This window comes from Salvelinus namaycush, chromosome 15, assembly GCF_016432855.1.
Source record: "Salvelinus namaycush isolate Seneca chromosome 15, SaNama_1.0, whole genome shotgun sequence".
Lineage (NCBI taxonomy): Eukaryota > Metazoa > Chordata > Actinopteri > Salmoniformes > Salmonidae > Salvelinus > Salvelinus namaycush.
In genome coordinates this window covers 11,871,419-11,889,216 of record NC_052321.1, presented here as the reverse complement: position 1 = coordinate 11,889,216, position 17,798 = coordinate 11,871,419, and the positions used below count along the sequence as shown (strand labels likewise).

The window sequence follows — 17,798 nt, the reverse complement described above, 5'->3', positions numbered from 1 at the left end:
TATCCCAATTCCAGTGCAGTAGAAGCTTGGGACTAGTTCATGTTGAACATGGATTAAAAGAAAGTAGCATAACATAGATCTAAGTTATTTTACATTAACTTTTGTATTAGACCTGGCTGAGATGTTGTTGTTGTCTTAGAATACCGTTTATTTTGTATTTTCTTCCCCTATAATGAAAACATATTATAGGCTACATTCAACCCAATAAATTGAAAGATGTTTAAACCATTTTTAATGAGCGATACTGAAGTAGCACCAGTGCATTTGGAAAGTATTCAGAGCCCTCGACTTGTTCCTCATTTTTTTACGTTGCAGCCTTATTCTAAAATTGATGAAACATTTTTTTTCTCATCAATCTACACACAACACCCCATACTGACAAAGCGAAAAACTGGTTTTTAGAATTTTTTGTAAATGTATTAAAATTATAAACAGAAACACCTTATTTACATAAGTATTCAGACCCTTTACTATGAGACTCGAAATTGGGCTCAGGTGCATCCTGTTTCCATTGATCATGCTTGAGATGTTTCTACAACTTGACTGGAGTCCACCTGTGGTAAATTCAATTGATTGGACATGATTTGGAAAGGCACATACCTGTCTCTATGAGGTCCCACAGTTGACAGTGCATGTCAGAGCAAAAACCATGCCATGAAGTCGAAGGAATTGTCCGTAGAGCTCCGAGACAGGATTGTGTCGAGGCACAGATCTGGGGAAAGGTACCAAACATTTCTGCAGCAGTGAAGGTCCCCAAGAACACAGTGGCCTCCATCATTCTTAAATGGAAGAAGTTTGGAACCACCAATACTCTACCAAGAGCTGGCCGCCCGGCCAAACTAAGCAATCGGGCAAGAAGGGCCTTGGTCAGGGAGGTGACCAAGAACCCGATGGACACTATGACAGAGCCTTCCAGAGATGGGAGAACCTTCCAGAACCATCTCTGCAGCACTCCACCAATCAGGCCTTTGTGGTAGAGTGGCCACAGTAAAAGACACATGACAGCCAGCTTGGAGTTTGCCAAAAGGCACCAAAAGGACTCACAGACCATGAGAAACAAGATTCTTTGGTCTGATGAAACCAAGATTGAACTCTGGCCTGAATGCCAAGCGTCACGTCTGGAGGAAACCTGGCACCATCCCTACGGTGATGCATGGTGGTGGCAGCATCATGCTGTGGCGATATTTTTCAGCTGCAGGGACCAGGAAACTAGTCAGGATTGAGGGAAAGATGAATGGAGCAAAGCACAGAGAGATCCTTGATGAAAACCCACTCCAGAGCGCTCAGGACCACCTTCCAACAGGATAACACTCTAAGCACACAGACAATAGAATGCAGGAGTGTCTTCGGGACAAGTCTCTGAATGTCCTTGACAGGCGCAGCCAGAGCCCAGACTTGACTTGGACCCGAACGAACATCTCTAGAGACCTGAAATTAGCTGTGCAGCGACACTCCCCATTCAACCTGACAGAGCTTGAGAGGATCTGCAGAAAAGAATGGGAGAAACTCCCCAAATACAGGTGTGCCTGAGCTTATAGCGTCATACCCAAGAAGACTCGAGGCTGTAATCAGTGCCAAAGGTGCTTGAATAAAGTACTGATTAAAGGGTCTGAATACTTATGTAAATGTATATTTTAATTTCTGCTTTGTCATTATAGGGTATTGTGTGTGGATTGATGAGGGAAAACAACTATTTAATCAATTTTAGAATAAGGCTGTAATGTAACAAAATGTGGAAAACCTCAAGGGGTCTGAATACATTCCGAATGCACTGTATAATGTAGGAGCTTTTCTGAAGTAGCTATAGATTCGTGCTTCAGTGCGCAACTTTTCAAAACCCAATCAAATTAATTTTGTCCCTAGAGCAGATCTGCCCTGGGAACAGTTTTGACTTAGTAAAACTGCAATAAGCTACCAATCACAGACTGTAGCTTTAGTAACCCATACTGTATTATAACTTAGGTCACTGTACCTGGTGTATACCAGATGCCATCAGTTGAATAATTCAAAGACCCTGAGCAGAGACAAAAAATTATAAAAATTAAATAATCTCACCCATTAGCGATCTGAGGGTCTTTCTCTGTTCCTGAACCTTCATCAGTCTCTGTTTTGCTCTCTCTTCCTCTGCTTTCCTTTTCTCTTTTATCTCCAGTAGTATCTCTCCATTTATCTCATAATGTCCTCCTCTGTTTCCTGCCACCGTCTCCTCTATGTTATTCAGCAGCTCTGTGATCTGCGTGCCGTCACCCCTGTTTTTATTGTTGAAGACATGATACCTGTTTCCACATTTCTCAACAAGCCACTGGAGGGCCTTCCCTTGTCTCTCAATGTGCTGATCAATGGTTGTGTCTCCTAGACAGTCCCCATGGGTGAACAGCACTATAGTGTGACTCCAGACTGTCTCACTGAGAAGCTCCAGGTGTTCCTCTACTGCTCTTCTGTATTCCTCAGTGAATGAGTCATCCACATCTATGACAAGGAGGAAAGTATGGGGTCCTGGGGGACACAGAGACACACTGAGTACAATCTCCTGTTTAAGCAGCTCATGAGTTTTCTGTAAGGGGTGATTAGCCCACCAGCCTGGAGTGTCGACCACAGTGACATGCCTCCCTGCTACTTCTCGCTGTCTCTTCACACACTGAACAGCTGTCCTCAGGTCAAACTCCTCTCTGCCCAGGATGGTGTTTCCTGATGAAGTCTTCCCAGCTACTCTGTATCCCAGCAGCACAATCCTCAGCTCTGAGAGATGGGTGTAGTCACCTGGCATTATAGAATACAAAAAGCTTTAAATAAGCTGAAGCACAATGAAATCATACAGCGTTCATCACAAAACATTTTGGGCCACAACCCCATTTTGATATCTGAAAATTCTTGTGACCCCAACCATGTGGATTTAAAAAAAATTAACAGCCAATGTTTACTTTTTTAATTGGGGCTATGGCAGTCAATTTCGAAACATTCTAACAGTATTTCTGATTGTATTCTCAATCACCTCTACCTTACCTGACACCCTCTTCAATTTGCTTACTACCCCAATAGATCCACAGACGATAAAATCGCCATGGCACTGCACACTGCCCTATTTCATCTGAACAAGAGGAATACCTATGTAAGAATGCTTTTCAGTGACTATAGCTCAGCATTCAACAACATAAAACCCTCCAAGCTCATCATTAAGCTCGGTGCCCTGGGTCTGAACCCCGGGATGTGCAACTGGGTCCTGGACTTCCTGACAAGTCACTCCCAGGTGGTGAAGGTAGGAAACAACACCTCCACTTCGCTGATCCTCAACACAGGGGCCCGCAAGGGTGCGTGCTCAGCCCCTCCTGTACTTCCAGTTAACACGTGACTATGTGACCACGCACGCCTCCAACTCAATCATCAAGTTTGCAGACGACAACAGTAGTAGGCCTGATTACCAACAATGATGAGACGGCCTACAGGGAAAAGGTGAGGGCCCTGGGAGAGTGGTGTCAGGAAAATAACCTCTCACTCAACGTCAACAAAACGAAGGAGCTGATCGTGGACTTCAGGAAACAGCAGAGGGAGCACGCCTCTATCCACATGGACGGGACCACAGTGGAGAAGGTGGAAAGCTTCAAGTTCCTCAGCGTACACATCACTGACGATCTGAAATGGTCCACCTACACAGACAGTGTGGTGAAGAAGGCACAACAGCGCATCTTCAACCTGAGGAGGCTGAAGAAATTTGGCTTGGCCCCAAGAACCCTCACAGACCTTTACAGATGCACAATTGAGAGCATCGTGTCGTGCTGTATCACCACCTGGTACGTCAACTGCAGCGCCCGCAACGGCAGGGTTCTCCAGAGGGTGCTGTGGTTAGCCCAACGCATCACCGGGGGCAAACTACCTGCTCTCCAGGACACCTACAGCACCCGATGTCACAGAAAGGCCAAAATGATCATCAAGGACATCAACCACCCGAGCCATGGGCTGTTCACCCCACTATCATCCAGAAGGCGAGGTCAGTATGGGTGCATCAAAGCTGGGACGAGAGACTGAAAAACAGCTTCTATCTTAAGGCAATCAGACTGTTAAATAGCCATCACTAGCCGGCTTCCACCCGGTTACGCAACCCTGCACCTGAGAGGCTGCTGCCCTATATACAGTTGAAGTCGGAAGTTTACATACACTTAGGTTGGAGTAATTAAAACTTGTTTTTCAACCACTCCACAAATGTCTTGTTAACAAACTATAGTTTTGGCAAGTCAGTTAGGACAACTACTTTGTAGATGACACAAGTCATTTTACCAACAATTGTTTACAGACAGATTATTTCACTTATGATTCACTGTATCACAATTCCAGCGGTCAAAAGATTACATACACTAAGTTGACTGTGGAAAATTCCAGAAAAAGATGTCATGGCTTTAGAAGCTTCTGATAGGCTAATTGACATCATTTGAGTCAATTGGAGGTGTACCTGTGGATGTATTTCAAGGCCTACCTTCAAACTCAGTGTCTCTTTGCTTGACATCATGGGAAAATCTCAACACAAAAAAATTGTAGACCTCCACAAGTCTGGTTCATCCTTTGGAGCAATTTCCAAATGCCTGAAGGTACCACGTTCATCTGTACAGACAATAGTACGCAAGTATAAACACCATGGGACCACGCAGCCGTCATACCGCTCAGGAAGGAGATGTGTTCTGTCTCCTATTGATGAACGTACTTTGTTGCAAAAAGTGCAAATCATTCCCAGAACAACAGCAAAGGACCCTGTGAAGATGCTGGAGGAAACATGTACAAAAGTATCTATATATATAGTAAAATGAGTCCTATATCGACATAACCTGAAAGGCAGCTCAGCAAGGAAGAAGCCACTGCTCCAAAACCGCCATGAAAAAGCCAGACTACGGTTTGCAACTGCACATGGGGACAAAGATCATACTTTTTGGAGAAATGTCCTCTGGTCTGATGAAACAAAAATAGAACTGTTTGGCCATAATGACCATCGTTATGTTTGGAGGAGAAAGGGGAACGCTTGCAAGCCAAAGAACACCATCCCAACCGTGATGCACAGGGGGTGGCAGCATCATGTTGTGGGGGTGCTTTGCTGCAGGAGGGCTGGTGCACTTCACAAAATAGATGGCATCATGTGGAATGAAAATTATGTGGATATATTGAAGCAACATTGTGGCGAAATCCTGCACGGAGCCTTCACCGTGCGCTGCCACTTTAAGAGCGCATCGGCAGTAAGGAATGAGGAAATAAAGACAGCTCTTTCAGCTCTTTGGGGAGGAGCTTTTTGGTTGGCGCGACAGTTTGATTGTGTGTGCTATGCTGCAGATGTCCTTGTTTATTTTCAGCGTGTGTAGTTTATAAAGTATTTAACTCAATCATCGGTGTGACCGCTCTAGGTTGTGCTTGTTATCGTTTGGGACCGCACCTGTTATGGATCGCATGGATTAGTAGCAACATTGTTGTGAAGCTTTGACATACAAACCAACAAACCATCGGACGGTCAGACAGGACAACTGCAAGCCTGAAGACCACAGCTAAGATTTCTCTTGTTCTCTTTCTCTTCCCTCTTTCGTTCCAGTGATTTACCCTGCAACAGACTTTCTTTTTTTCAAATGCACTTCCCCTTGAAGTTCATTAGAGCTGGACTATTATTGCCCTGCCAGAACTATTTGGGTGGACATTTTAGTTAAACGGGAGGTTGTTTGCAAGTTGTGTATTGTTATTTGAACTGTATTGAGGTGGGGTGTACTAATGACATGTGGCTGAGAAGATTGTGGACATTTTAAGGCCTTTGTTGTGTCTGTGAACACCCCCCCCCCCCCCCCCCCCCCACACACACACACACACATTCATACCCTCTGCACTCCTCCACTGGAAGATAATACATATTACTGCAAATCCTCTGTTGATGACTGGGTTCTTTCTTGTATGAAGTTGCTGTTCAATTGCTCTGCCATTATTATTATTATTATTAATGTATGAGGTATTCTTGGTGGGGTTACCCCTGTGCTGTGATGTGGGTTTTATAGGGTGTGTATTCTCTTTTCTCTCCACTGGCTATCTGGTAAACAGGCTACACTCTAGGCAGTCTCTTCTGCTGATGTGTGTGGGTCTGGTAGTGGTACTCTCTCTATTCTACTCTTTTCCTTTCGGCATGGTTAATACCTGCCTAGCGCCCGAACAAAATCTTTATCTTTACCCCTCTAATAAGTACCGCTACAACATCTCAAGACATCAGTCAGGAAGTTAGAGCTTGGTCGCAAATGGGTCTTCCAAATGGACAATGACCCCAAGCATACTTCCAATTTTGTAGCAAAATGGCTTAAGGACAACAAAGTCAAGGTATTGGAGTGGCCATCACAAAGCCCTGACCTCAATCCTATAGATAATCTGTAGGCAGAACTGAAAAAGCGTGTGCGAGCAAGGAGGCCTACAAACCTGACTCAGTTACACCAGCTCTGTCAGGAGGAATGGGTCAAAATTCACCCAACTTATTGTGGGAAGCTTGTGGAAGGCTACCCACAACGTTTGACCCAAGTTAAACAATTTAAAGGCAATGCTACCAAATACCAATTGAGTGTATGTACACTTCTGACCCACTGGGAATGTGATGAAAGATATAAAAGCTGAAATAAATCATTCTCTCTACTATTATTCTGACATTTCACATTCTGAAAATAAAGTGGTGATCCTAATTGACCTAAGACAGGGAATTTCTAGGAACTGTTCCAGACAGGGGAATGTCAGGAACTGTGAAAAACTGAGTTTAAATGTATTTGGCTAAGGTGTATGTAAACTTTCGACTTCAATTGTACATAGACTTGGAATCACTGGCCACTTTAATAATAGAACACTAGTCACTTAAATAATGTTTACACACTGCTTTACTCATTTCATATGTATATACTGTATTATATTCTACTGTATTTTAATCAATGCCACTCCAACATTGATCAATCTAATATTTATCTATTTCTTAATTCCATTATTTTCGCTTCAAATCAAGTTGTATTTGTCACATGCGCCGAATACAACAGGTGTAAACCTTACAGTGAAATGCTTACTTACAAGCCCTTAATGAACTACTCAGTTTTAAGAAAATACATTTAAAAAAGTATGAGATAAGAATAACAAATAATTAAAGAGCAGCAGTAAATAACAATAGTGGGGCTATATACAGGGGGTACCAGTACATGGTCAATGTGCGGGGGCACCGGTGTCGAGGTAATTGAGGTAATATGTACATGTAGGTAGAGTTATTAAAGTGACTATGCATAGATAATAACAACAGAGAGTAGCAGCAGCGTAGAAGAGGGGGAGGGGGCAATGCAAATAGTCTGGGTAGCCATTTGATTAGATGTTCAGGAATCTGATGGCTTGGGGGTAGAAACTGTTTAGAAGCCTCTTCGACAAAGACTTTGCGCTCCGATACACCGCTTGCAATGCGGTAGCAGAGAGAACAGTCTATGACTAGGGTGGCTAGAGTCTTTGACAATTTTTAGGGCCTTCCTCTGACACTGCCTGGTACAGAGGTCCTGGATGGCAGGAAGCTTGGCCCCAGTGATGTACTGGGCTGTTCGCACTACGCTCTGTAGTGCTTTGCAGTCAGAGACCAAGCAGTTGCCATACCAGGCAGTGATGCAACCTGTCAGGATGGTCTCAATGGTGCAGCTGTAAAACCTTTTGAGGATCTGAGGACCCATGCCAAATCTTTTCAGTCTCCTGAGGAGGAATAGGTTTTGTCGTGCCCTCTTCACAACTGTCTTGGTGTGCTTGGACCATGTTCGTTTGTTGGTGATGTGGACGCCAAGGAACTTGAAGCTCTTAACCTGCTCCCCTACAGCCCCGTCAATGATAATGACGGAGGCATGCTCGGTCCTCCTTTTCCTGTAGTCCATAATCATCTCCTTTGTTTTGATCACGTTGAGGGAGAGGTTACTGTCCTTGCACCACACAGTCAGGTCTCTGACCTCGTCCCTTTAGGCTGTCTCATCATTGTCGGTGTGTCATCTTTAAAAAAATTAAAAAAATAATTCACCTTTATTTAACCAGGTAGGCTAGTTGAGAACAAGTTCTCATTTGCAACTGCGACCTGGCCAAGATAAAGCAAAGCAGTTCGACACATACAACAACACAGAGTTACACATGGAATAAACAAACATACAATCAATAATACAGTAGAAAAATCTATATACAGCATGTGCAAATGAGGTAGGATAAGAGAGGTAAGGCAATAAATAGGCCATGGTGGCGAAGTAATTAAAATATAGCAATTAAACACTGGAATGGTAGAATGTGCAGAAGATGAATGTGCAAGTTGAGATACTGGATGCAAAGGAGAAAGATAAATACAGTATGGGGATGAGGTAGACTGGATGGGCTATTTACAGATGAGCTATGTAAAGGTGCAGTGATCTGTGAGCTGTTCTGACAGCTGGTGCTAAAAAATAGTGAGGGAGGTAAGAGTCTCCAGCTTTAGTGATTTTTGCAGTTAGTTCCAGTCATTGGCAGCAGAGAAATGGAAGGAGAGACGGCGAAAGGAAGAATTGGCTTTGGGGGTGACCAGTGAGATATACCTGCTGGAGCGCGTGCTACGGTTGGGTGCTGCTATGGTGACCAGTGAGCTGAGACAAAGCGGGGCTTTACCTAGCAGAGACTTGTAGATGACCTGGAGCCAGTGGGTTTGGCGACGAGTATGAAGCGCGGGCCAGCCAACGAGATCATACAGGTCGCAGTGGTGGGTAGTATATGGGGCTTTGGTGACAAAACGGATGGCACTGTGATAGACTGCATCCAATTTGTTGAGTAGAGTGTTGGAGGCTATTTTGTAAATGACATCGCCGAAGTCAAGGATCGGTAGGATGGTCAGTTTTACGAGGGTATATTTGTCAGCATGGGTGAAGGATGCTTTGTTGCAAAATAGGAACCCGATTCTAGATTTAATTTTGGATTGGAGATGCTTAATGTGAGTCTAGAAGGAGAGTTTACAGTCTAAAAGGACAACTAGGTATTTGTAGTTGTCCACATAGTCTATGTCAGAACCGTCCAGAGTAGTGATGCTGGGCAGGTGCGGGCAGTGATCGGTTGATGAGCATGCATTTAGAGCTGTTCGGAGGCCACTGAAGGAGAGTTGTATGGCATTGAAGCTCATCTGGAGGTTAGTTAGCTCAGTGTCCAAAGAAGGGCCATATGTATACAGAATGGTCTGCGCAGAGGTGGATCAAAGAATCACCAGCAGCAAGGGCGACATCATTGATGTATACAGAGAAGAGAGTCGGCCTGAGAATTGAACACTGTGGCACCCCCATAGACTGCCAGAGGTCCGGACAACAGGCCCTCCGATTTGACATACTGAACTCTATCTGAGAAGTAGTTGGTGAACCAGGCGAGACAATCATTTGAGAAACCAAGGCTGTTGAGTCTGCCAATAAGAATGTTGTGATTGACAGAGTCGAAAGCCTTGGCCAGGTCGATGAATACGGCTGCACAGTAATGTCTCTTATCGATGGCGGTTATGATATCGTTTAGGACCTTGAGCGTGGCTGAGGTTCACCCATGACCAGCTCTGAAACCAGATTGCATAGCAGAGAAGGTACGGTGGGATTGGAAATGGTCGGTAATCTGTTTGTAAACTTGGCTTTCGAAGACCTTAGAAAGGCAGGGTAGAATAGATATAGGTATGTAGCAGTTTGAGTCTAGTGTCTCCCCCTTTTGAAGAGGGGGATGACTGCGGCAGCTTTCCAATCTATGGGAATCTCAGACGATACGAAAGAGAGGTTGAACAGGCTAGTAATAGGGGTTGCAACAATTTCGGCAGATCATTCGTGCCATGGATCATCACTGGAGTGAGGAGACGTATGGGCAGCTTGGTGCGTGGAGCTGCCACAGGGCTCACCAGGCTGGGGAGACATACTGCAGGCTTGGTTCTTGACGGAGGCACTGGATACATTGGGCCGTGGAGGCGCACTGGAGGTCTCGAGCGTAGAGCCTGCACAACCCATCCTGGCTGGATGGTTATCTTCGCCCTGCAAATGCGGGGCGCTGGCACAGGACGCACTGGGCTGTGCAGACGCACCGGAGACACAGTACGCAGAGCCGGCGCAGGATATCCTGGGCCGAAGAGACGCACTGGAGACGCCGTGCGCTCCACCGCATAACACGGTGCCTGACCAGTACCACGCTTCTCCCCACGGTAAGCACGAGGAGTTGGCTCAGGTCTCCAACCTGACTCAGCCAATCTCCTCGTGTGCCCCCTCCCCCAAAAAATGGGGGGCTGCCTCTCATGCCTGCTCCGTTGCCGTGACTCCTGGTAGCGAAGTCGCTCCTCCCTCGCTACTTCAGCCTGTTTCCATGGCAGGGTCTTGTCCCCTGCCATAACCTCCTCCCATGTCCAAGATGTCCTCCATTATCTCTTCTCCCGGGCCCAGGATCCCTGCTCCTCCTGGCCACACTGCTTGGTCCTTTGGTGGTGGGTAGTTCTGTCACGTCCGTCGAAAGAAGTGGACCAAAGTGCAGCGTGGTGAGCGTACGTTTTCCTTTTATTTAAAATGTCGCCAACAAAACAACAAACGAAGAAACAACCGTGAAGCTTGCAGGGCTATAGTGCCACTAACAAAAGTCAACTACCCACAATCACAGGTGGGAAAAAGGGCTAACTAAGTATGATTCCCAATCAGAGACAACGATAGACAGCTGTCCCTGATTGAGAACCATACCCGGCCAAAACATAGAAATAAAGAAACATAGAAAACAAAACATAGAATGCCCACCCCACATCACACCCTGACCTAACCAAATAGAGAAATAAAACGGCTCTCTAAGGTCAGGGCGTGACATAGGCCGTCATTGTAAATAAGAATTTGTTCTTTACTGACTTGCCTAGTTAAATAAAACAAATCTATATAAAGCACATAAATATGACTAAATAGCTAGTTAGAATGACTGTATAGATTCCAATCAGAAGCTAACATAGAAGCTGCTAGCCAAAGCAAATTGACTTGCAGAAATAACTAGCTATCTGACAATGTCATTTAACAGAAAAAGTGCCACAAAGGAACTGTAACAGAGTATATACAAACTATACATATAAGTAACATTTTCACAAGCATATTATCGAGTAAGAAAACAATATCTTACAACTCTCCCTCTCTCCCTCCCACTTCTTCCAACGGCTAATCCGAACATAGGTAGCAAAATCGTCATCGGCTCTAGGTATAGTTTAACGCTGATGTGCAAAACCGATGTCAAAGCTGACGTGCATACCTGTATAACGTAGGTAGATGACGTAATGACGCCACGTAAAATACAGCGCTACACGTGCAACACAGCATTCCTAACCTAGGCCACAATGTCTGCTCTGTGGATATATTTTGAAGTTTCAAAGGAAGATAACAAAAAAGCCATACGCAACGTTTGTGCTGCTATTATTTCCCGAGGAGCGACAACTTAGAACAAAAGCAGAAAAAAAACAAAGTGCACACTTCCAACAACTAAACAAGTTCAAGTCGAGCATTCATTTGAAAGAGTAGGAAAATTTCAGCTAGACAACTCAAAGGCGAAATCCATTAATGCCAAGATAATTTAATTCATCGGCCTTGACAATCAACCGTTCTCTGCCGTGGATTTTCACCCGACAGGTTGAGCGAGTAGGCGCTATTTTTCAGATGTTACACAGTATTGTTGAAAATCACATCCATGAGCTACTTGCTATGGGCATCACTGCTATTAGCTTCACGACTGACATTTGGACCAGCGATGTCAGCCCCATGAGCATGCTGAGTCTGACAGCACAGTGGGTCGACCAGGATTTTGTACTAAGGAAAGCCATATTGCATGCTCAAGAATGTGCTGGTTCTCATACCGCTGCTGCCATTTCAATGACATTTGAGCACATGTTTGAAATCCCCAAGAACAAAGTACACGCTGTGCTACGTGATAATGCACGTAACACTCTCTTTTGAGTGTTAAGGTATTGTTTTCTTACTAGATAATATGCGTGTGGAAATGTTACATGTACTGTAGTTAATATAAGTAGACATGCACTCATAATTGACTGTAGCGCATATAAAGCACCCACAAGCTACCGGTGGCTGAAATCACAATCGCCGCAGTTTGAATGAGTGATGAATTTCCTGGCAAGGGCGGTCCATTTAAAATTAATTCCTTCCTCCCTCACCCCTTGCCCTGCAAGTGTAAACTCGTCAGACGTCATGATATGTCATCAGATGTGTCCACTTAATTTGAAGGCTGAGGGGAGAGGGTGTGTCTTTTAAGTGTATGGAATGCAGCCCAGTTCTCGGGGGCCGGAGTGGTGTCACACCTTTCCCCCATCCCTAGGAAACACAACAGATTAAACTAATTGTATTCCCCAACTGATGATCATGATTAGTTGATTATTGAAGTCAGGTGTGTTAGCTGGGGATGGGGCAAAAATGTGACACCGATCAGGCCCCCGAGCATAGGAGGCTTCTGAGGGGAGGACGGCTCAAAATAATAGCCATGACGGAGCGAATGGAATGGCATCAGACAAGTTTGACCAGCATCAGACCAGCACTGACCAGCATAGACCAGCATGCACCAGCTAGAAATGTATGCTGGTCTTTTTTTCATCAGGGAATCCTCTCTGACTGCCCCCATCTAGGAAGCAAGAGCTATCTTCCTACCCGATGGGCCCTCCCCCATGCCTTTGCAGTTTATATCAGCAATGTGTTCTGTCCATCTGGTTTCATCGTCACTGAATGGGGAATAAGTGAGGAAACCTCATCATCAGAAACAGTGCGAGGTTGCACCTCACTCTTGTTACCGAGTCACACAGCAAACTGTTGTCTGCTTCCACATTTTACACATGGCCCTTCTTTAACTTATATTTTTCCATGTGTTTCTGTACTAAACACACAAAGCATCTTCCCATCTTCTTCAGTTTCTCTTTGCATGATTTGTAAAAGTTGCAAAAAAAGGCATTTCTTGCCTTACTGCACAAGCTGGACATCATTCACAAGTGATAAAACATCCTTCACAAGTGATAGGCTAATATCGTCACCCATCAGACTATTCTTAATTTAATGTTGTCTTTATATACACTACCGGTCAAAAGTTTTAGAACACCTACTCATCTCCCGACTCAACCAAATTGAGATGGTTTGGGATGAGTCGGACCGTAGAGTGAAGGAAAAACAGCCAACCAGTGCTCAGCATATGTGGGAACTCTTTCAAGACTGTTGGAAAGGGATTCCAAGTGAAGCTGAATGCCAAGAGTGTGCAAAGCTGTCATCGATGTGGCTATTTGAAGAATCTCAAATATAAAATATGTTTTGGTTTGTTCAACATTGGATGCCATGTGTGTTATTTCATAGTTTTGATGTCTTCACTACTATTCTACAATGTAGAAAAAACCTTGTAGGTGTTCTAAAACTTTTGACTGGTAGAGTATACTAAATAATATATTTTTGAAATTAGTTTTGATTTAGAATGGACCATTATCATGCACCTGTCTGCGAACAGGGGTATGGGGAAAAATACATGTCGTCTTTGCACTTAAATAGCGAATGAGGGACGCCTTCCCCGTGGTTGATTTTCATGCCAGGCAGGGAGGCTCTACTAATGTTGTAAAGCGAAGCAATGTGCTCAATATTAGAAAAGTTGAGAAATAAATATAGTAGGCCTAGCCTATAGAAAGCTGATGAGATCCTCCTATTTTTATTAGACGCCATCAAACTTTGTTTTCTCACACAATTACGTAGTCTATAGAAATGGGCTCTCATTAAGTTTTTGATTAGATTTTTGATTAGATTTCCATTGATGTCAGAGTGATTAGAGGGACAATGGAGTGATGAGTACCAGGCAGTTAGCAAGTTTGGTAGGCTACTAATGAGCAGCATCAGAGAAGCCTAATTACCGTGACTAAACGGTCACATGGAATTTGACTGCCATCATGACTGGTGACTGCCGGTGTGGCGGTAATAAGGTCACTGTAACAGCCATACTCTCTCCTTACTCTGAACCTCCCTCTGTAGGAAACTAACTATCTCAGACACTTTCCATTCATCATCTACTCTCCTCTGACGATTATAGTCAAGAGATACTGTATGTCCTCTGGAATCATCTGCAGTAAGATTGGGCATAGTTGGCATCCGTGTGTCTCTACACCCAGTGATCCCAAGCTCCAAATCTGAATTTCACATTCATCATATAGCTGAGTACAGATCATTTTGATGAGTACAAAATAAATACAAATATTTATGTTTAATTTGTAGATATTACCTGACGGTGTGTGTAATCCACTGGCAGCCATTGTTGCATCTCTTTCTCTCCTTCTGCCTCCCTCCAGCCTGGAACTGTCATTTACTCCTGCAGCTGAAGTAGATCGGATAGGAAAATGATTTATTTTCTCATGTCAAAAACCCCTTTCTGATAACATACAGTAGGTGTCCAGTACATCATCATGAGGACACAGTGGTTTATCAAACAGGAAGAGAGCCTATAGATTTGACCTGTCGCCTGTCAGCACGTGACAGAAAAGAAGGCATAGCCTGCATATGACACAAGGCTGGGTGCTGTATGCAGAGTCTATCTGAAGGGTAAATGGCGCCACCTGGCTGTCTTACAGACTGGAACTTAATAAGACTCAAGGGGCCTAATATAGTCAGCGGGCCTAATAAGGTTCTTCTGTTAGTTCACAGAAACTATTGAGCAAAACAACCAACAAAAAGAAAATACATAGGTGAACTTACACACAGAGGGTCAAGTAGTTTATGCAGATGAGCAAATGAGAAGCAGGTATGATCTGGAGTCCAACTTCCTGTTGTTGCTCAGTACGCTAGTCAGTTCTTATCATAGTATTACTTTGATAAACATAAGTTGTCTTGTCTTAATTTTCCCTCTCATCATTATTAATCAAACACTTAACAAAAGAATGAGTAATTTAAAGTGGATGGAAACATTTTCATAGCCAGAAAAGATTAACTATGGGAGAGAGAGCACTCTACTTAGAGTGAACATAATATAGTTGTCACATACTGGACTAGTGGACTAATGCCTACAATTAATTGTTTCAAATATATTTGATTGTTTATGATTAACATAATTGTCCTACTGGTTCCCAACAAATACAAAATAAAAACTCTAAAGATAAAGAATAGTTTACATACATTCTACAAAATGAGTAAGTGAAAGTAAAATAGATGTGGAACAGCATTTTCCTCTGTGTCCCCTCCCATCCAACTCTATGATACAATCCCCTACAGGAAGACCTGACTTCAGACTGCTTTAATTAGAATCACTGTTGTTGTTGTAGAAAATATTTTAGATATGATCACTGTGAGTATTAGTTCTCTAGAGTCTAAGACGTTCGGGCAAAAAAGAGTCCAAAAGGAATAAGGTTTTGAAGTGTCTGTCCTATATCTAGGATATATAAGAAAACTCAGGAAATATACAGTACAGGTCAAAAGTTTGGACACACCTACTCATTCAAGGTTTTTTCTTTATTTTTACTATTTTCTACAATGTAGAATAATAGTGAAGACATCAAAACTATGAAATAACACATATGGAAACATGTAGTTTTGATGTCTTCACTATTATTACAATGTAGAAAATAGTAAATATAAAGAAAAACCCTGGAATGAGTAGGTGTGTCCAGACTTTTAACTGGCACTGTATATGTATATATTTTTTAGACATATTTAAGCCTTTTTTTAGGTAGGCGCAAAACTGGCTCCATACTTCCATTCATTTTTTTTAAACTCAGGAAATACTATACATGCTCTCTCTGCCTTTGGTTTCACATCATGACATGTTCACTACAGGAAGGAGAGTTGATGCATACACATCCATCAACAATCCTCTTTGAACTGATTTAAATACTTGTTTTCAATAAACAGTTATTTTTAAACCAGATTGTTTATCTACAACATGACACGGTGCTTGAGTAATGGACTCTGTACATCTCAGAAACAAACTAAAGAAGGCAGACAACCAAGACATAAGACAACAATCACTTTGTTCATATGGATCTTTCATAGAAAGAATACAGTCAGGCTGCTTTACCAGAACGTTCAGTTGTGCTTTAACATACTTGGAACATATCTTGTGACAATAAAGTAATGGGAAAAGCAGGGGAGAAATTTTCCCTTGGGATGGGGGGGAATGACCCCCCATTCTTGAAATGTTTGTCCCTCCCCCAGTTGAATCATTCCATTGGGATACAAAAAGCGGCATCGGTGTGCTTTAGGACCAGGCAGTTTGGTGGTTTCAGACGGCTGGATTTAGGACCAAGCAGACACCACAGAGCGTGCGAACAAGCTGTTGTCTATGTGTGTTGTGCTTTTTCTCTGAGTTGTAAAAGCAAGTTGAGCAAAAAACGGTCTACTCTTAACTGACTGATTTAGCTGGCAAGGTAACTGCAGTTTAATTTAACAGAAAAAAAAGTATTTATTCCCGGTGCTGAGCTAGGAGTGTAACTGACATGTAACGTTGGCTAGTGTTTCATCCCCTCTCGACTGAAGTTCTGTCTGAAGTGAATGAACTAGCTAGCTAGCTAGCTAGTAGCTACCACAGCCAGTTCAGCTCTAGCCTCTAGCTATCTGTCAGGTAGCAGTGTCTAACAGCTGTTGTGTGTATGGAAATGTTTTGTAGCTTTTCTTTTGTTCCGTTTCAACAGCAGTAAATGAACTTGACTTGTTTTCTCCAGTTGATGTACCATTAGAGCTAGCCAAAAGTTGGCTGATGCTATATATAGTTTTTTGCCCCAATCACAGTCACTACATCAATGTAACGTTATTGATCTGATAGTTTCCCTAACTAATTCCTGACTTTTTACACTGAAACTGTATGAACAACTCTACAGGCTTCACTGTCATGATGCACAGTTAGTATACAACACTATACTCATCATGTCTTAGCAGGATCAGATGGAGACAGGTGTCCCTGCAGGGTCAGACAGCCAGGGAAGACCAGTCTATGGAGCTCAGGTTTATTTTGCAGTATATTATAACAATCAGTTAATAGATACAACATTCCATCTTGAGTTGATGGGTAGGCTACAGTCTGGGAATAATGGTCATTTCAATAATTAAACACTTGATTCTATTCTTGGAAAATATAATGTATAAATGTACACCAAGGTAATTCTTCATCATGCCTCATCTGAGCAGGATCAGATGGTGACAGGGGTCTCAGCAGGGTCAGGCAACCAGGGAAGAGCAGCCTGTGACGGCACTGAAGTTAACTTTAATTCACTTTATTCTATCTGTGCAGCCAATACTGGATAAGCCAGAAGCTTCAAATAATACAACTATTTAAGGTAGTCTGACAAACCTCTAAAGTTGATTTCCAAACTGTAAGGTTGATACGCTTTTCACGATGACACAAAACATAAAAAATAAAATGTGAGGAAGACCTGGGAGACACTACTGAGGATGATGAATGGATACAGATATGTTTGAATGCCCAGTCATGTTCATATAATCTCAGACATCAATTACTGCAGTTTAAGACCATCCATAGAATGTACTACAGTGCCATTCAAAACTATTCACCCCCTTGGCGTATTCACCCCCTTGGATTTTTATTTGGATTTCATGTAATGGACATACACACAATATTACAAATTGGTGAAGTGAAATGAAAAATGTTTCAAAAAATTCTAAAAAACGGAAAAGTGGTGTATTCACCCCCTTTACTATGTCGTGTCTTTACTATCATTAAATTGAAGACTTAGTTTTTTCAAAGATTCCTGTAATTAGTATTACGCGATTAAACTGAATAATCATGTAACTGTAATTAACTAGGAAGTCGGGGCACCAAGGAAAGTATTC

At 43.0% G+C, this 17,798-nt stretch overlaps 1 protein-coding gene across 1 annotated transcript; it reads right to left on the bottom strand.

The window, feature by feature from the left end:
- Positions 1–2,041: 2,041 nt before the first annotated feature.
- On the bottom strand, positions 2,042–2,767 carry LOC120059761 (GTPase IMAP family member 4-like). Its single transcript, XM_039008815.1, has one exon. The coding sequence runs from the start codon at positions 2,765–2,767 to the stop codon at positions 2,042–2,044; it is 726 nt and encodes a 241-aa protein (XP_038864743.1).
- Between the last annotated feature and the right edge of the window lie 15,031 nt (positions 2,768–17,798).